Here is a 19893-nt window from a genome sequence, read left to right as displayed (position 1 = left end):
GTGGTAGATGGCATTCAGGGAAACAAGTCTTAAAGAGGCACAGCGTGGCTGAAGACAGTTGGGTTTATGGGCTTTTTTTTTTTTTTTCCTCTGATGGATATTGGACTTCTTTTCCCTACCTTTGGAAATTTAGTTTTGAAGTTACTTGGAAAGAGTGAAGATAAAAAAAGTCATTGAAAGTCAGAGACCGGTTGTGTGCTGAGCTCTGTGCTTCTCAGCTGTGTGGGTGACCACGGCCCAAAGCCTTTCTCTCGTCAGGTACATTTGAGAAGTCAGGCTTCTTTATTACAGAGCTTCTCTGAGCCTTTAGTACATACGTGTGTTCTGAGCCTCTTCCTCACCCCGAACCCCGCCCCCCCCTCCCCGCCCCGCATTTCCCAAAGGTTTTTGGTCACGCAGTCTTATTTTTTATGTTGCCTATTTGCAGGTGAAAACACTTGATATATCCCTAGCTTTCTATTGTCTTTGGGATCTGAACTTGCTGTCCTTGAATAAATTTCAAGGGGTCTGGAATTGGGTGCATAATTAGGGGAGGGTAGGTAGGTGGATTGGTAGGTAGGTGTATTTGTTTTTCTGAATGTCATCTAAAAGGTCTGTAACCCCAGTAAAAGGCAAGAGCACTATTATGTAGGAAGCCCGAAGTTTCTCTGTGGATGCATTTTTAAATTCTGTAAGGGACCTGACAGCAGACCCAGGCTCTGGAAGTTCTGTCTCAGGCCTGGCTGTTGTCAGGCAGGGTGGGAGAGCGCTTACAGTTCTCCACACTTGGACTTCATCCAAATGAGCGAGCAAGTGTTGTTTCCCCAGCTGCAAAGTATAAAGGAATCTAGGACCTCTATAGGAAGTGACTAAGGTCATTAGACCGACCTGGGTGTGTTTCTGGCTGGCTCCTTGTGTGACATTGCATACATCTCTTCCCTTTGGGGGCATGTTTATCTATGAAGGGTTAGGCTAGGAAAATGTGGAGAGATTTTAGGAATCTCACAGCTTCTGTTTTACGTGATGGGAGCTGATAGGACCTTAGACCCTGCTAGTGCTGCTCATTTTCCTTTGCCTTATTTGGTAGAGAGCTTGGGCTTATCCCAAAGGGTGCTGTGAGCCCTGACAATAAAAAGCTCCACTGAGGCCCAGGGGCCACCGTCCCAGGGCCCTGGGTCTTTGACGTCTTTGGTTTTCTTTGGAGATGTCCACAGTCCTCTGTCTGGTTGGAGCCTTCCCCGGTGGGTGCAGCAGAGCCAGGATTCCTTGTAACTCAACTTGCACGAGAAGACCTGGGACAGGTTGGTGGTGTGTAAGAAGCAGCCCATCACTCATTGGTGGCACTCTCTCCCACTGAGCCCTGGTGCACTTTTGAATCCTTAACCTAGTGTTTAGAAATTCACCCCCAGTGGACTCTCAGCACATGGGATGAACTTGATGCCATCTTGAGTGGTGTGGTCAAAGGTATGTCTTTGGAGTTAGATTGGGTTTGAACTTCTACTCTACCGTTTTGAATTGTTTGATCTTAGGCAGTTTACCTTGGAGTCAGGTTCTGGTTAGATGTACTCAAGGAAGATATTTAACTTTTCTGTGCCCTAGTTTTTCTGCTCTGTGAAATTGTGCTAATGGTACTAACAACTGTAAAGGGTGGTTGCTAGTAAACACGACCCAGTGTCTGCAAAATGCTTAGCGTGGTGCCAGGCGGAGTCCACAAATATGTGGTGCTTGCTCAGTATCACTGTCAGCTAGGGAGTGAGGCAAGTCGTCAGCTGGTTCAGGGCACTGGGCAGATCCTCTAAATGGCCTGCAACGTGTAATATCCAGCCCTCGGGCCCTGGAGTAGCTCTGCAGCACACGGAAGTAGAAAAACACTGAGTTAGGAGGAAGAGCAGAAGTAAAGTATGTGGGGGAGTCTGAGCGTGTTCGGTGGTTGCTTTGCCTTTAAAAGAGAACTGTGGGGACGCCCGGGTGGCTCAGTCAGTTAAGCGCCTGCCTTCAATTCAGGTCATGATCCCAGGGTCCTGGGATCGAGCCCCGCATTGGGCTCCCTGCTCGGCGGGAAGCCTGCTTCTCTCTGTGCCTTTGCCCATCTCCCCCTACTCATGTTCTTGTTTGCTCTGCTTGCTCTCTCTCTCAAATAAATAAAAAATCTTAAAAAAAAAAAAAAAAAGAACCGTATCAGGTTTAGCAAATGGGGAATGAGCGTAGACATCTAATGAATTACTATTCTTCTGCATGGTTTCTTTCATTATGTTCCAGCGTGAAGTCTTTGTAACCTAGGGTGGCTCATTGTTCTGGCTTGTCTGGGACTGACCTAGGAGTTAATGGGATGTGGGACTGACTTTGGGGTTTGATGGGATGTGGGGCTTTCAGTGCTTGGGACAACTCTGCATGAGTTATCATCCTACTAAAAGCTCAATACTCCTGTTTGTCAAGAGGCTGGAAGGAGGTGCAATCTGTGTGTGAGCACAGAGCACATTGCTTGGCACATAGTAACTCCTCCTTAAATTTTTGGAAAATTGAATCTAAATCTCAGGTTCACACCCCGCTCTCCGAGAGCTTGTAGGACAGTAGTGGCCAAGTACTTTGTGTCTTTTTAAATTGGCATTTCCCGTTTCGGCCCCCTGTGAACAGCTTTTATGCCCTGGTATTGGTTTCTTTTAGTCTCCACTTGGAATCTGTAGAGTGAAATAGTAACATTTATCTTGTAGGGTTACTGTATGGATTCAGGAAGACATGTGTGATTAGCACATGAAAAGTGTTTAGCACAGTGCCTGGCTCACAGTAAGCTCTTAGGAAGTGGTAACTTTGGGAATAATAAAATCCTCAATGTTTTCTGTAGATGTTCCTTGGAATCAATGGTTCCATCAGTGGGAATTCCTAAGTTGGAACGACAGCTGTTGATTGAGCTTTTTGGCTTCTTTAGCTTTATTCAGTCATTTCTTAGCACCTTTCTTATTCTAGAACGCCTCTGGGAGAATGTCGTGTACCTGCACAACTGAAAATGTGTGTTTTCAAATTCCATTTTAGATAACGAGGAGTACCTGATTAATCTGATAGACTCTCCAGGACACGTGGACTTCTCCTCGGAAGTCTCCACAGCTGTCCGCATTTGTGATGGGTGCATCATCGTGGTTGATGCCGTGGAAGGAGTCTGTCCACAGGTAATAGGTCGTAATGTGGAAATACGTAACAGGTCAAATAAAGAAGGCGGGGAAAACCGGAGGGACTGGCCGCTGATGGCTCTGTGCCATTTTAGATGGTTCCCCGACAGTCAGAAGGTTGGTTTTACATTTCATTCCATAATGTTCCAGTCTGTGATGGCATTAAGTCACCCACGCCCAGAAGGGATCTTGGCGAGGATGACTTTACCTTTAAGAACCTGGAAGCATCTGTGATGCCCTCTCAGAGTGGGACTCGGCCAGAGTTGGGGAGATGCTGAATTTGGGGAGGATTCTGAACTGGGAGAAGTGGTTGATGGCACGATACTGAGCCGGTTCATCCCTACGGGAAATTCTTTTCTGTTGGCTTCTCAGGCTACGCTCACGCCTCTGTCCACCTACACACCCACTCCTGCCCCCCACCCCTTCTCTCTCTCTCTATCCTCTGTGCCCTCAGGCTAGTGTTTCTCCTTTGCTCCAAAGGTGGAAAAGTTCACCAGGGTGATGTGCTGGGCGTGGACCTTGGAGTGGCTCTCCAAGCTCGGTTCTTATAAGGACTTGTTTAGAGGCCTTATGTTTTATCTCAAAAAATGTCACCTTTGTATCCCACTTCTTAACATACCCTTGTTTGTTGTAATATTTTTTAAAAAGAATGAGAAAAGCTTTAAATTACTCAAATGGACAAAATTTGATAATTCCAAGAGGTTGTGCCGTAACTGTCCTGTCACCTCCCTTCTGGTTTCCCCTGAGGGCATCGGTCCCCCAGCCCAGGAAGCACAGCCTTAGTCTCTGTCCTGACAAGATAAGCGTCCTTAGTACACCTGACTCCAGAAGAGCAGAACAGAGGTTAACTGTGGGGGTGGGGCAGCAAGTTGCACGTGGGGCCTTCCTGGGGATGCTCTGGTTTTCTGGCCTGTGTTTTGGCAACATGAGCATTTGTTTTTTTTCTCATTATTCAGTAGACGCTGCACAATTTTAGTTATCCTTCTTAGTCAGTTCCATAAAGGCAAGGGCAGTTTCTTGTCTGTTGTTCTTTCCGTCTGTGATGTAGACTTCATGAGTGTTTGGGGGAGCAGCTGTTGTGATACAAGAGTATGGAAATGAGCGGATTACGAATTGGGATTTTCTCATGTGCTTTATTTCAAATTGTGAGTTTTACATTTCCCTGTTTTCAGACACAAGCCGTTCTGCGACAAGCCTGGCTTGAAAACATCCGTCCAGTTTTGGTGATCAATAAGATAGATCGCTTGATAGTGGAACTGAAATTCACCCCGCAGGAAGCCTATTCTCACCTCAAGAATATTTTAGAGCAGGTATCTCATTCTTTACTTCAGTGTTTTTAAAATCGGGGCTCCAAGAAGAGTTGTAAGGAAGCTGTTAAGTTGCCACAGAAATTCGCATCTTTAGGACTTAGGATTGCCGTGTGTTAGAGTCATCATATACTACGGCAGAGACAGCGGGACTGGCCTCCCCTCAGGAGTCCCCTCCATCCACCGGAAGCATCCTTGAGTACAAAGCTTGGGTAGTAGGTTTTGAAGCGCTCTTGCAACAAGCTTATAGCTTTGTTCTAAAGTGCAGCAATATTAGGAGGCTCCTTGGTTTTTTTTTTTTTATGACCTGCCTTTAGATGACATTTTGCCCAACCATTCATGTATTTGCCCAGCAGACACTTACATAACTATATGTTGAATAAATGAATTCTGGGATGTCCACTGTGTGCTGGGGAGTGTGAATGTCCCGATAGGTCAGAGTCCCTGTCTTCAAAGATGTCGAAGTGTGGTGGGGAGACCTTTAAAGGGACCCTTGAGAGCAGCGACAAGGCGTGGGTGTGGTTGGAGAACGTGAATGAGGGCTGCCTCACCCAGACCGGGTCAGAGAGAGGAGAGTTAGGAAGAGTCATGGGACAGAAGCCTCGAGATGGAAAAAGGTCGGGAGTTACGGCCGGGGCATTTAGGAGAGAAGGAAAAAGATATACAAAGTAAATGCAGGAAAAAGCATAGTAGGATGTTTCATTCAAAGAGGTGCGTGTGACTTGCTGTCCCTGAAGAATGGGGTCATGGGAAGCAGGAGGAGGGAGTAGGAGGGAACATAGGGCTTCCATTATGGGGAACATCGTGTGTCACGTGTGGAGGTCTGGACTTTCTTCAGGACAGGGGGTTACCACTGATGAGACCAGTTGAGAATAGTTATTTGCCGAAGGGAGGAAGGGATCAAAGTAGAGCAGCGAGAAAGCGTGGATCGATCGATGGATCTAGTTCCCTATAGAGCCAGACAAGGAAGGGCACCAGGGAGGCAGAAGGAGAGGGACCAGCGGTGTTTGCAGACAGATCCGGGCTGATCGGTTGGAATCCCGGGAGCTTGCAGGGTTTCTGAATAAGAGGTTCCATCTTCTCTCTGCGGTAGGAAATAAGGTCACTTGGGAGGGAAATAGCTGAGGCAGGAAAAGGGCCCGAGGAGAGTGGTGACAAGTCCAGGTGTGAGAACTGGCAAGGGAGCGGGCTCAGGCTCTGAACTAGGATCGTGGAGTCGTGAGTTCCTAGTGACGCCAGGCCCCGTGTTTGGATGCCACTCCCTCGGGTCCCAAAACGACCTCACAGAAGCCATACAGTTTAGGCTTGCTGGGTTTGGAAGGAATGGGTTGATAACATGTCTGTTAATTATTGTTGTAAATATCACCTCCACCCATGGAGCCCAAACTGACTGATGATTCTAGACAGCGCATCTCCCACCACAGTGTACTAAACATCTAATGACGCTCTGCCATTTTACCCTCTCTCCTAGATTAATGCACTCACAGGAACTCTTTTTACTTCCAAAGTCCTAGAAGAAAGAGCAGAGAGAGAGACTGAATCCCAAGTGAATCCAAATACTGACCCAGGAGAGCAAGTGTATGACTGGAGCACTGGCTTGGAGGACACGGATGATTCTCACCTCTACTTCTCTCCGGATCAGGGCAATGTGGTGTTTACGAGTGCAATAGATGGGTGGGGCTTTGGGTAAGTCTGTTCGGATCTCCTTCGATCTCTTCGCATGGACTGTGTATACAAATGATTTCTTTAATGAAACTTTTTATTGTTGAGATAATGATTGATTGATACAGAGTTGTAGGAAAGAATAGAGTTCTCTTGTACCGTTTGCCCAGTACCCCCCAGCGGTAACATCTTGCAAAGCTGGAGCACGATGTCACGGCCAGAATATTGACATTGATACTGTCCATCCCAGCGAAGATCCTTCCCTAATATAGCCACCCTGCTCCCCCTTAACCCCTGGAGTCACAGGTGTCCTCCGTTTGCGTAATTTGTCATCTTGACAATGTTATAAAAACAGAATCACACATTATGTAACCTTTTCTGGATTGGCTTGTTTTCAGGCGGTGGAATTCCCTAGAGAAGTAACTCAGTTGTTGCATGTATCAGCTGTCGGTTCCTTTCTGTGGCTGAGCAGTGTTCCCTGGGGTGGGTGCTGTTCGAGCTTGAACAACATCCGGGCTTTTCCCAGTTTGGGGCTGTTGTGCGTGACGCTACCACAAACATCCACGCACAGGTTTTTCTGTGAACGTAAGTTCTCATTTCTCCAGGGTGGGTGCGTGCGAGTGCGCCTCCTGGGGCATTTGGCAGTCGTAGGTTTGGTGTGTTGGTTTTCCAGAAGAGGCGCCGTTATGCATCCGCACCCGCAGTGTGGGGGTGGTCTTAGTCTCTCCACGTCGTCACTGCTGTGTAGTGGTGTCGCTTTCCTTTAGCCGTTCCGACAGGTGTGTATTGTTACGCTGTTGTGGTCCTAATTGCATTTTCCCGACCGCTAGCACGGTGGGGCGTCGTTTCCTGCGCCCCTTTGCCCTGTGTGTCCTCGGGTGGGGCGTCTCTTCGTGTCCTTGCCTCGTCTTCTTTCCTTTTCTCTTTCACTTTTCACTGAGGTACGAATAGCATGGAACATTGTATTAGTTTCAAGTGTAGAACAGAGTCATTCTGCATTTGTATAGACTGTGAAATGACCGCCAGGCTAAGTGTAGTTTTCCATATGCTGGTACAGAACAAGTTTGTTTCCTGTAGTAAGGACTTCGAAGATTTACCCTCTGAGCAGCTTTCAGATATACTGTACTGTATTTAACTGTTCTCTGATGTGCTGTACATGACATCCTCTGAGTTAACTTATTTTGTAAGTCAGTGTGTACCTTTTGACTCCCTTCACCCATTTCGTCCCCCACCTCTGCCTCTGGCAACCACTGTTCCCTGTATCTGTGAGGCTCTTGTGTTGGTTTTGTTTTTTTGTTTTTTGATTCCACAGATTATATATATGATTATATGATATGCATATGATATATGTGTATATGTGATAGGATATATTATATGTGGTACACATCTTTGTCCGTTCATCTCTTGATGGACACTTAGGTTGCTTCCATGTCTTAGCTATTGTAAATGATGTTGCAGTGAACCGGGGGTTACATATATCTTTTCAAGTTCTTTTTTTTTCTTTCCCCCCGGATAAATACCCAGAAGTAGAATTACCCAATCCTATGGTAGTTCTATTCTTCATTTTTCAGGGAGCCTCCATACCCTTTTCCATCCTGGCTGCACCAATTCCATCCCCACAGCGGGGCACGAGGGTTGTCTGTGGCCACATCCTCGCCAACACTTGTTAGTCCTTGTCTTTTTGATAGTGGCCATTCTGACAAATGTAGGGTGATATCTGGTTATGGCTGGATTGGCATTTCCCTGATGCTGAGTGATGTTGAGCATCTCATGCGTCTGTGGGCCATCTGTACATCTTCTTTGGACAAATGTCTCTTCAGTTCCTCTGCCCATTTTTAATTGCATTCTTTGTTTTTTTTCTGCTGTTGAGTTGTATGAGCCCTTTATATATTTTAGTTATTAATCCCTTTTCAGATATAGGATTTGGACATATTTTCTCCCATCCCATAAATTGCCTTTTCATTTTGTTGATGATCTCCTTTGCTGTGTAGTCCTTTGCCCATTTTCTAATTGTATTGTTTGGTTTTTTTACTGTTGAATTTTGAGAGTTCTTTTTACCTTCTAGGTACTAGTCCTTTGTCTCATATGTGTTTTATAAATAGTTTCTTTTAGTCTATAGTTTGATGTTTCATCCTTTTAACAATGTCTTTCATAGAGCAGAATTTGAGTGGCTTTATTTATTTTTACTTCAGAGAGAGAGCCTTTGGGGGGAGGAGCAGAGGGAGAGAGAGAGAAACTCAAGCAGACTTCGTGCGGAGCACAGATTCCCAGTGCGGGGCTCCATCTCACTACCCATGAGATCACCACCTGAGCTGACACCAAGAGTCAGGCGCTTAACCGACTGCACCACCCAGGCGCCCCTATAAATTATGCCTTTAAAGTCAAATCTAAGAATCCCGTATGGCTAGTATTTTCTCTCCTGGTGATTTTCTCTCATAGTTTTTTCTAAAAGTTTAATAGTTTTACTTTCTACATTTAAGTCTGTGATCCATTCTGAGTTAATTTTCTGTATACAATGAGAGACTTGGGTCAAGGTTCTTTTTTGGGCTACAGATGTCCAGTTACTCCAGCACCATTATACCTCCTCCCCCACTGGATTGCTTGTGTACCTTTGTCAAAATCCATTGGGACATCAGTTGGATACCTGTGTGGATCTATTTCTGAGTGTTCTATTCTATTTCCTCGATCTGTGTGGCTGTCTTTCCACCAGTACCACACAGTCTTGATTACTATAAGTATCTAACAAGTCTTGAGAGTGGGTAGATTGTTTCAGCCCACATTCCTCTTTTTGGAGATTATTTAAGCTGTTCAAGGGTCTGTCCGTCTCTATGTACATTTTATTTTATTTTATTTTTAAGATTTTATTTATTTATTTGACAAAGATAGAACACAAGCAGGGGGAGCAGCAGAGGGAGAGGGAGAAGCAGGCTTCCTGCTGAGGAAGGAGCCTGACACGGGGCCCGGTCCCAGGACCCTGGGATCATGACCTGAGCCGAAGGCAGACGCTTAACAACTGAGCCACCCAGGCACCCCTCTATGTACATTTTATAATAATCTTTGTCTGTATCTGCAAAAATAAATGTTGCTAGGGTTTTTATTGAAAAAGCATTGGGGAAACTTCTGTATCAAGAAACTTCTGTATCAATTTGAGAATTGACATCTTTGCTACATTGTACCTTCTAATCCATGAACACTGTGTTTCTCAAATTTTTAAAGATTTTCTTTGATTTCTTTCATTAACATTTTGTAGTTTTCAACATAAAGCCCTGTACATATTATATTGGACTTGCACCTAATTTTTCATTGTTTCTGATCAATTAGAAATGGTATTATATTTTTGATTTTGGTGCTCACATATTCATTCCTACCTTTTGGAAATACAGTTAATTGGTTTTTGTATGTCGATCTTGTATACTGTGACCTTGCTAAATTCACTTACTAGAGTTCTTTGTGGATTCCTTGGCATTTTCTACAAGTCAGTCATGCCACCTGCTGACAGGGGCTACTGTATTCCCTCCTTTACTTTGCCACTTTTTTTCCTCTTCTTGACTTATTGCTCTGCCAGGAGCTTCCAGGACTGTTAAAGAGCAGGGAGAGTGGACATCCTGGCCTTGTTCTGATCTTAGAGGGAAAGTACTGAGTCTTTCACCATTAAGTATAAGGTTAGCTGTAGGTTATTTTTCAATGTTCTTTATCAATTTGAGGAAGTTCCCCTGTATTCCTTTTTTTCTCAGAGTCATTTTTATGAAGGGGTGTCAAATTTTGTCAAATGCGTTTTCTGCATCGGTTAATATAATCATAGGTTTTTTCTTCATTAACTTGTTAATATAGTGGATTACATTGATTGCTTTTTGAATGTTGAACCAGTCTTGCATCTCTTTGTAGATTTTATGTAAAATGATTTGTTTAGAACTTTATTCTTTGAATAAATTTAAAATTCAAAAGGTACAAAAATGTATCCATGGGAGACCATGAAAAGTCTCCTACCCTGTCTCTTAGGTTTTCAATTCATTTCCCTACAGGAAACTAGTGCATCCTGGCAGTTTCTTGTATACTCTGGAGGTTATTTGTGCATATGTGAGCAAACACATTTCTATTAACTTTTACTGTCTGCACTAGCAGAAGATAGTATGGAAAGAAACTAACTTTATTCGGGTGTACCCATGCTAAATGTTAAGCTGGTCACTTTGCTTAAATTATTTCATTGAGTTCTTAAGACAGTCCTTTTAAATAGATACTCTTATGAATTATCCAAGGCTCAGAGACATTTAGCAGCTGTTTAACATCGCTCAGCCATGAAGCAGAGGAGCTGATACTACATTTAAGGTCCACTTGACACTGAAGTTTATGCTTTCTGACTGTGGGGCTTCTACTCTGGGATCCAGGGACCCTTGTTTCTTCTGATGGCCCCTTCTGGATATGTACACGTGGGCCATGGAATGTGATGTCCGTGTTTAGAATGTGATGGGCATTTGATTTATGTTTCTGAACCACAACCATTACTGACTTGTAAAATTAGAAAACCCAAATACAATTAAAGAATTATTACTTTGTGAAAAATGTCTGGAGCTTGGATGAACAGTTGTGGGACTACAGTGGGATTTACTTAGTCGTGGTCGTGGGCTGAATCTTGCATATATAGCAGGGATAACAGAACCAGACATAATGCACCAGGGGCAAACAGAGCCTATTCATGAAACATTTGTCAGTTTGCAAATGGGAGAGAAGAAGGGATCAGAAATTGAGCAGAGTGCATGGCCTGTGGGGGCCCAACCAGTCTTAGCTGTTCGGCCCTCCTTTTTTTAAAGGAACTTGATCTTCACTCCCTTTGGACCGGACAGATTTTGCCTTGACAGGATAATAAATTATAATAGCGTGGTTTCTCCTTGTTGGTTTGTCATCAGTTATAGAGACTATAGTCCACTTGGTGCCCGTGAAGGTCCTACTGAAATTCAGAGAGTGGACATATAACAAAAATAGAAACTACCAACCTGCAGAGAATGTGCCCTTTTTCCGCACGGCTTATGATGTCATGGTCACCATTTTGGGCCTCAGTGTCCTCACCCGAACACTAAGAATGTTGGGCTTAGATGATTTCTGAGAATTTCTTTGAGCTACAAAGTACAGTGATTCATTCTGTCATATAACTCGGTCAGGCCTGTTAGTTTCCTAACCTGTCAGCATTTTGCTCGTGAGCCACAGGGTGGGGGGCTTATCCTTTGCCGGGAATGATTTCTAGAAATCATTGAACGTTCCAGGCGATTTTTAGTCTGAATCTCAGAAATTTGGTGTCAGTTTATTGTGGAAGGAGAAGGGATGGGGAGAGGCTTGCACAGATGGTTTCGGGATCCTCACAACCCTGGACACTTTGATATGCTGTCAGTGAGTGAATGCCCTGTGTTAAGCAGGGTCGCATTTAGGATCCATGCCAAACAGTGCCTGTTGTCGACAAGTGGACACGTTCATTTATGGGAGCTGGTGGGAATGAAAGCGCCAGAGGTGTATTTCTGCCGGCCTCCCTCTGATGGGTCATGAGTAGGGAAAGAGGGCAACTCCTGTGTCCCAAAAGGTGGGAAAGGAGCACATTTCAGAATTTGGAGGATGGTTGAAACTCTCACCGGGGGACAGGTTGAAGGAGTGTGACATGAGGCTGAACCGGGGTATACGGCCTCAGTCTGTCCTGTTGCAGATGTGAATCCAGGAGAATCTGCTGACTCGGATAGGTCAGAGTCCAGCTCCGGTTGTAGATAAGTGCAGCTGAGTTCCCAACCCTATAAAACAGGGACAGGAGTCCTCCCTAGAGCAGTTCCGTTTGTCTTTGTACACCAGTGTTTTCGGCTCCTGCTGTTAACGGCGGCCCGCTGGGCGGCTTGGACGCACAAGGATACCCCATAACCTCCCCCTTGGCCACATTGTCCTTCAGGAAGATAGGCCAGGATGGATGGGTCAGTAGGTCTGCAGGTCTTTCTGAGAATCCCGTTTGAAGGTACTCTGTGGAGGAAGTGAATTAGAACAGAATCCAAGAACGGAGAAATTGTCATAGTTTTAAAATTACAACTAACTAATGACAGACAAAAAGCATGAAGCAATAGTGGGGGGGAAGGGTTGATGTTAGGCAAGTTTTATGGGAACTATGGGATGAAAAAGAATGGAGAGGGTAAAAACCAAGATTTTGGAAGATTTCTGTGCCTATCACTTATGATTCTGATAGAGGTTTGAGTGTAGAAACCTCTAAGTTTACCACTTATCATTAAAAACAGGACATGTATCTGACACAGTGTTGTATAAGACCAAGAAAATACAAAAGTCTGGGTACCACAAATCAACATTTAAAAAAAGTCTTGGAAGCATGAGCAGAAATCATTCTAGAAATCCACATTTCCAGAACAGTTACGATACAAAATTCCATTAAAAAAAAAAAAAATCCAAAGGTTTGCTACCTGAGAAGATAAACAGAAAGCGTAATAGCTGGAGGGTAAGTACCAAAGCTTTGGCTCAATATGTCAGTCAAATGTGAGCAAAAAGAAAGTCAGTTTGTCAGTATTGATGAACAATGCAGATTTTTTAGAAATATATTGTGGTATAAGAATCCTTGTTAATGGATAATGGACAGAGATTAACTCTGTATCAGTGATCATAACAAAGTGCATGAGGCGAAAATAGAAGTATAAGTAGAAATCTGTATGGTTTGGGGAAGATTTTATATCAGTCAGATTGTTAACAGGTCAAATAAAAACATAAACCATCTGAACAGTATAATTAAAGTCAGAATTTAAGTGCCAGTGAAGGATATACAAAAATTGGTCTTATATCAGGCAAAAAAATGCAATTTCAAAAAATACAAAATATGAAAATATTGGAAGTTTGATGTGCTAATCACTCGGTCATTACCCTCAGTTTTAGCCATGTAAGAATAGACCCAACTTAACCATATGTCACTCAAAGCGTCTGCTGTATTCATTGGGGCCCTCACAAGCATCCAGGTGGAGATGAGGCCTCACAGGTAAGGTTGGGTTGGAGAATGTGCCTGGGACCTCCGGCCACAGTGCTTGCCCTCTGTTGTCCCCCTCCCACGGGTCCTGGAATGGATCTGCAAGTCTGCATGGAGGATGGCACCGTGCCTGGCAGAACCAGGGGGTTAGAAGTAGAAGCCGCAGGGAGATGCGGTCTGCTGACTTGCATCTGGAAGGGAGCTTCTGTGCCTTGCTCTGGGCATGCTTCACCGCAAGAAGCCTGGGAGGAGGCCCGGCTCTCTTTACTGGTTCCTGGAGCAGGCAGCAAGAGTCTGTTTTTCTTCCTTGAGGCATGGGCACTGTGCACAACCGGCCACTGACCTGACTTGTGGAGTAGCCTGTGGAGTGGGAGGGAGAGCGGTCGTGCTCCTGTCAGCCCTCCAAGGCAGAAGCTGTCAGTCTGCGGACTGAGCTGAGAATTTGTGCAGAGAAGGGATCCCTCCTTCAAAACTGTGACAGTTATAAGTTAATCATAATGTAATGTATGTAGAAAGCATACATAATTTATATGTATAATAAATATAAACAAAATTATAATAGAAACTAAAATTTTGGAAAATTAAAAAAACAAACCCACCTGAACAAATCATTGTGGAATCAAATGGGAAATACAGCTGATAACAGCGAGTCGCTCTGAGGTCCTGGCCTCTCGAGGCCGGCCCTGGAATGCCAGTAGCCTGTAACTGCAGAATTTGGACTTTGATTCCTGGTTGGGTGTGTTCTCTCCCTTCGTCCTCAGTGAGAGGGGACGCTGGATACTTACCTCCAGCACTTTCTGTGGTGCCTGCTTTGGTGCTGAGTTGCAGCCTGCTGTTCACTTCTCTGCTTCCGACCACAGCAATGAACTTGCAGGGCTCTAGCTTCCTCTTGCTCCCACCAGGCTTTGTTGCTGTGAGAATATCAGCTCATCGGACAGGGTCGTAGTTAACCCTGGATTCGGGCCATACCACACTTGCCGACTGATAGGTAAAAACTTGTCCAGAGTACGTTACCTTTGGCATCTGTGCAGTGGACAAAATAGCAGGCATCTTCCCAGATGCTGGTACTTTGAGAGGTGGACTCACGCCTTACATGAAATGTGCTCATCCCTGCGAAAGGAGGTTTTTCCTGGGTCCTAGGTCCTGACGGCACAGATGCTACCTGCCCCATGCCAATGTGTCAGGTGACTGTTGTCCTGTGGCTGGGGTTTGCGGTAGAGCAGACTGGTGCTAACTGGTTTCTCTCCAAGTGTGCGTATGTTTCCTGTGGAATCCAGGAGGCTAAGAAACCTTTTTCTGGCAGGCTCTGGCTCTGGCGTTTTTTCCTTTGTGAGCACCAGGCCCCTATAGCCCTGACAGGCCAAAACGAAGTTTCTTGCTGGCGAGTTGTGTAGGGCAGTTGGAGCCTGCATCTCCTTGGCCCTTGTTCCCCTTGCCTCGTTTTGCACATGCAGAGTTAAGGAAGGGAGCGATAGCATGGATTCTAATCTGTAGGAACGTAGAGCCGTTGGACAAGAACACGGGCTCCGGAGCCGGACTGCTTGGGTTTGGTCCCAGCCCCACATATTACCTACGTAATATCTTGGTGTGTGTAGCTTTTTCTGGATCATGGGGAGGTAATGAGTGCCAGCCCTTTGGATGGTTGAAATGAGGGTGTCTAGTAGTGCATTCAGAGCACTCTGAACAGTACCTGACACAGAAACACTCATACTTACTGCTGTTTACTCGTAACACCAACACTGGCTTTTCTTTCAGAGTTGAGCACTTTGCCAAAATCTACAGTCAAAAAATTGGCATCAAAAAGGAAGTTCTTTTGAAAACCTTGTGGGGAGATTATTACATCAGTATGAAGGCCAAGAAGATCATGAAGGTGGATCAGGTGATGTGGCATATGTCCCTTTTGTGTGTTGCTCACATTCCTGCCCCATTCAGACTTGTACTGTAGCACGTTTAATAGATGTAATTTGGCTTTGGTTAAAGTGGGTCCGTTCGTGAGGGTTCACGGTCATGTGTCTTACTTCCAAGTATTGCTTAAAGGGAGTTCTTTAAATAAGGGAACAAGGAACTGCTTTTTGTTTGTTTCTTCTTTTTTTAAGAGGAGCAAAAATCTCAGACCCTGTGCACTTGAAGACACATGTTTTGCATCCTGCTTTTGTGTCGCACCCTTTCACTGTAAAGAGACGGCTCTTTCCGAGCGCGCTGTGTTCCTAGGCTCAGCTCAGGCTTCTCTCACTGAATGCTGGTCACCAGGCCTGCTCCTGTTGTTTTTTTTAATGTAAAATTCAGGATTTTATAAATTTATTCTCATGGAGGAGCATACAGATTCCTTTTAGAAAATATTTGTAAATATAAAGCCATAAGAAAAAAAAAGAACAGAAGCCAACACAGCTGATGCTGTGGTTTTAATTTTTTTCATTCTTTTAGGATCCATCCCTCAGTTGAGCTTATACTGTTTACATACTAACATAACTGTTTTTTTGCTTGACGTCATGTCGTGAGCATCTTCCCTTGCCATTAAGAGCCTTTCCAAAAGCTCCTTAAGAAGGAGCCAGTGTAGTGAGGTGGCAGAGAGCCGGGCTGAGAGTCCGAGTGTGTGTGTGCATCGTGGCTCCACCACTTCCCAGCTCTGTGGCCTGTACCCCCATTCTTCCACCTGTAACCAGGCGATGGTTGGAAAGGGGGCGCCTGTGTGTATCCCGTCTCACGTGCGTGCGACGGTTTCCTTCTCAAGGTGCTGTTACTTTGTGTACGGTTTGGTCAGAGAAATGGTAGGTTTTTTCTGTTTTTTTACTATCCTCTTCCTTGAAGGTGAACGGTTTTCACGTTTAAGAACATTGTTTAGAAGAAGTCTGTGGAAGGGACCTGCACACGCAGCGTGACTTCTTAGCGCTCAGCCTGGGTGTCGTGTACTCCTTTGATGGCAGACGTGGGGCAGTTGCAGCGACATGCCCTGCAGTTGGTCTCATTTGTCACAACCCTGGCTCCTAGAGGAAGACAGCAGTGGTTTGTTACTAACTGCACCTTATTGGCTGTTGAGCGAATTCGTTACAACCATTTCCCACGACTTTACTGTTCAGTAAACATTTTCTGGTAGAAATGAGACATACTGTTCACAAAACACGTCAAGGGTGAATATGTAAGGTACCTGTTAAATATTCAGAAAGTTAAGTGCACATGTTCTGTTTTACAGGCAAAAGGAAGGAAACCTTTATTTGTGCAGCTGATCCTGGAGAATATATGGAGTTTGTATGATGCTGTTTTGAAAAAGTAAGACTGCCATAAAATTGTTTGTCTTTGGGTGGTATAATCTGCCTCACCTTCCCGTGTGATGAGTCGCGCTTCAGAAAGCGGAGACAGACCCAGGAAGTGAGCAGAGCCTTTGCAGGCCAGTTGATCGCAGGGCCTGGAAACAGTGGAAAGCAGTGTGTGTAACCTCGGTCAAGGGTAGCAGGAGGGACAGCACTGAGGGTTTTAGAGTGCCCACAGGAGGGGACAGATGGATGGACAGAAGCACCGGATCTTTGTTTTTACAGACCCAGCTTAAATAAAACGGTACTTGCAGTAGAAAGGGTGTTGGATATCCAGTATCCTTAATGGGGAACTTGGGAACACCCTTGCCTGATACAAGTGGAAAAGAAAGTTTGCTTCAGTAAATTTACTTTCAAAGTTCTTCCAGAGTTGGAGTTATGACTGTGAGCACTCATAGGTCAGGCTGCTTCACCGGTCACCGCAACTCGCCTCAGGGGCCTGGGATGGTGCCCCCTGGGAGCCCGGCAGGAGGGGGCCCTGGAAAGGGAGGGAGTGCAGACCCTGGTGGGAGCCCCCCCCCAAACATGTTCATTTTCTTGTAGAGGAGGTACATTGGGAGGAAGTGTGTCGAAAAATGTGGAGCTCCTTCTCCCATCTGCCCCTTCCTGTCTGTGTGTGACCTCCCCCCCCCTTGTATGCTTACTACAGGGACAGAGAAAAAATTGATAAAATAGTGACTTCCTTAGGATTGAAAATTGGAGCCCGGGAGGCACGACATTCAGACCCTAAAGTTCAGATCAATGCCATCTGTAGCCAGTGGCTGCCCATCTCCCATGCTGTACTGGGTATCCTTTGTCTTGATGCAATAAGAGTTCAGACAAAGCAGGAGGAAACAGCATGTTACTGGCAATCAGGAAATCCTTTGGAGAGAACACATTTCCACCCAAAGTAAGTTTTCTGTGGTTAATTAGTATGCTACTCTGAAACTGTACTCACTGCTTTTACAAATGAACATTCTGATACTCATTCGTGCTTACTGATACCAATTCAGATACATGTTCTTTCAAGAAAGAAGAGGCATCTTTTTATTTTTGTTCAATAGTCTGTGAAAACAAAAGATTTTATTTTACTAAGATTTACGTGTAAGTCGATAATTTAGATGGTTATGTTGGATCAGGGTTTCATTTCAGTGCCATATTTTCTTAGCTGATTGATATTTCCTATCATCTTAGTGATTCCCAGAGGACTTGATCTGAGATGGTTCACATTTAGATAATTTTATAGGCGCATTTAACTGTCTTCTTTTCATTGATGTGCGTGTCCCACACAGTCCCCACGTGGAGGGCTGTGGGCACAGTGTCCTGGGTGTGGGCCCGCTGTGGCATCTCAGCCCTGCGGTGACACGGGCTCTGGTAGGGGACGTCTTGGTATCCTTGCTAGTGGCTGATGGTCATTTTATAGGAGTTTAGGTAGACCAGAACTGTGGGAAAAAGTGGTAGCACTTGAGGGTCTCAGGAGGCCAAGCTACTAAGCGGTGCCGTGCTCTCTTGTGCCCTGGGCCATCAGTGTCCCGGAACACCGTGGTAGGGGTCCTTCCTGGACTCCAGCGAGTCCCTGAACTCCCTGAAAGCATGTCTCTCTTGTGAGATGTGGTGCATAGTGTTTCCCAGCCCGGGTGTTTTCTGTAGAGACCGACCCTGTCACCTCGGTATTTAGTGTGCACTGGGAATCTGTTGCCTTGCTGGAGGGCACGTGTTCGAGGTTGTGAGTCCTTAACAGCAGACGTCAGCGATGGTGTGTCAGAAGCTTCCCAGCCCCCTGGATATGACAGCCGAGAGGGTGGAGAGACTGATGTGCACAGGATCGCAGACGTTTGACTCTCTTCCGCCCGAAACCCAGGCCCTGAAAGCAGGTGAGGTGAAGGGGACCTCGGCAGGGGCCATAGTTTGGACCATCCTAAGTCAAGGCTGCTCTAGACCAGTTTGCCAAATGCCAGTTTACAAAAGGCCATTTCGCCAGAGTTTTAGTGTTGCTAGAGCCGTTTTGTTCGCCACTGGGGTGGGAGACCAGAGGCTCTGAGCCCCCTGCCTTCTGCCCTGATCTCGTCTCAGAAGCCCCCAGTGACCTTATGTCCCAGCCCCTGCACAGCCAAGAATGTGTCCGTGAGCTGCTGTGTTAGCACCGTGGCCGGGTCCCTGGGGACCGTGGAAGGGGGTTCCGGGGCTGGGCTGCCCACTGCTCCCCACAAGAGGGGAACTGCCTACTCCAGGCTCTGCAAGCCTCCAAGAACTTCATCTATCTGCATGTACTTACCGTCTCCGCTTTTCCTCCCGTTCTGTTGAATTTGCAACCTCCATCCCCAAAACCACTTGTCTGCAGTTCCCAGGGCCCCTGTTGACTGTCCTTTGTTAAATCATCGACTAGACCTGTCACTAGCGTTGGCCACAGCCGGCCGCTCCTTCCTGCGCTCCCCCCGGCTCCTCTTCTGGCTGCGCACTCCTCGTGTCTGTTGCTCGTCCCTCTCTCCCTTTCATCTCCTTGTCACTGTGGGCGGACCCGAGCAGGGCCTGCATTCCCTCCCCTGGCCATGTCACCCACCTCAAGGCTTGCCACGGCAGCAGTCTGCTCATGACTCCCACACCTGTGTCTCTGAGCCTGTCTGCCCCCCTCAGCTCCAGCCTCGGGTACCCGCCGCACCTCCCCCTGCTCGGGTCTCTGAGAAGCACGCGAGCCCTAAGATACCCCCCCACCAGGCTTCTTCCCTTCTCCCTCAACCTGCTTCTCCTGGTTCTTCCCAGCTCAGTCAGAGGAGACTCCGTCCTTTCATTTGCTCACTCCAGAAAGCTCGGAGTCGTCCGTGGTGCTCCTGTTCACTCACACCCCTGCGTCCAATCCATTTGCACATCCTCGTGTTCTCGCCTCGAAATCTGTGCAGAATTCGGCTTCTTCCCAGCATTTCTACTTCTGCGTCCTGGGGCCAAGCCACCATGGTCTCTCACCTGAGTGTCAGTACAGCTTTTCACCCAGTGCCCACCTCTGCTCTCTGTTTCCCTTGGTGCTCGCTCCCTTGTGCAGCCAGAGTGGTCCCAGGACAGGGAGTCTGGGCAGGCCACACTGCTCCTCACCCCTTGTACCCACGTCCCTGGCAAGACATCTGCTGTGCCCTTGCTTCTGACTTCCTGCTGTGTTGCTCTTGTTTCAATGTTACTGTTGAATTCTTTCATTTATGTGCACATTATTTTGGTAGGGGGGTGATTTTTTAAGAAAAAAAAAAAAAAAAACCCAAAAACACTCATCACTGGTTTTGTATATACCTCCAGGAAGGTGAAGAAAAATGCCAACATGTTGATGTGAAATTGTGTTAGTATATATAGATTTAGGGAAAATTGACATCTTTATAATATTGAGTCTTTATTTCTAAGTATTTTGTTACTGGCATGATGAGGTATCCTTGTCTGTTTTCTAACTTGTGTCACTTGTATGTATTTTATTAATAAGCTGCCTTGTTGACTGTTGACTTAGCATTTCTCAGTTTTACCCC

General features: G+C 45.9%; 1 protein-coding gene across 3 annotated transcripts in view; it reads left to right on the top strand.

Annotated features, from left to right (window-relative positions):
- The window catches only part of EFL1 (elongation factor like GTPase 1), a 117659-nt gene that overhangs the window by 15452 nt on the left and 82314 nt on the right, over positions 1–19893 (top strand). For 2 of the 3 annotated variants that reach the window (XM_025893043.2, XM_025893044.2), the window contains exons 5-11: positions 3010–3143; positions 4316–4453; positions 5922–6136; positions 14859–14982; positions 16294–16370; positions 17061–17197; positions 18142–18264. In XM_025893043.2, coding sequence (XP_025748828.1) covers positions 3010–3143; positions 4316–4453; positions 5922–6136; positions 14859–14982; positions 16294–16370; positions 17061–17197; positions 18142–18264 — 948 coding nt within the window. The remainder of the gene's footprint in view (positions 1–3009; positions 3144–4315; positions 4454–5921; positions 6137–14858; positions 14983–16293; positions 16371–17060; positions 17198–18141; positions 18265–19893) is intronic. The other variant, XM_073882180.1, reaches the window with a different exon arrangement.

Source organism: Callorhinus ursinus, unplaced genomic scaffold (genome assembly GCF_003265705.2).
Source record: "Callorhinus ursinus isolate GAN/ISIS: 27379988/994484 unplaced genomic scaffold, GSC_fseal_2.0 scaffold45, whole genome shotgun sequence".
NCBI lineage: Eukaryota > Metazoa > Chordata > Mammalia > Carnivora > Otariidae > Callorhinus > Callorhinus ursinus.
This window is presented reverse-complemented; position numbering and strand designations above follow the sequence as displayed.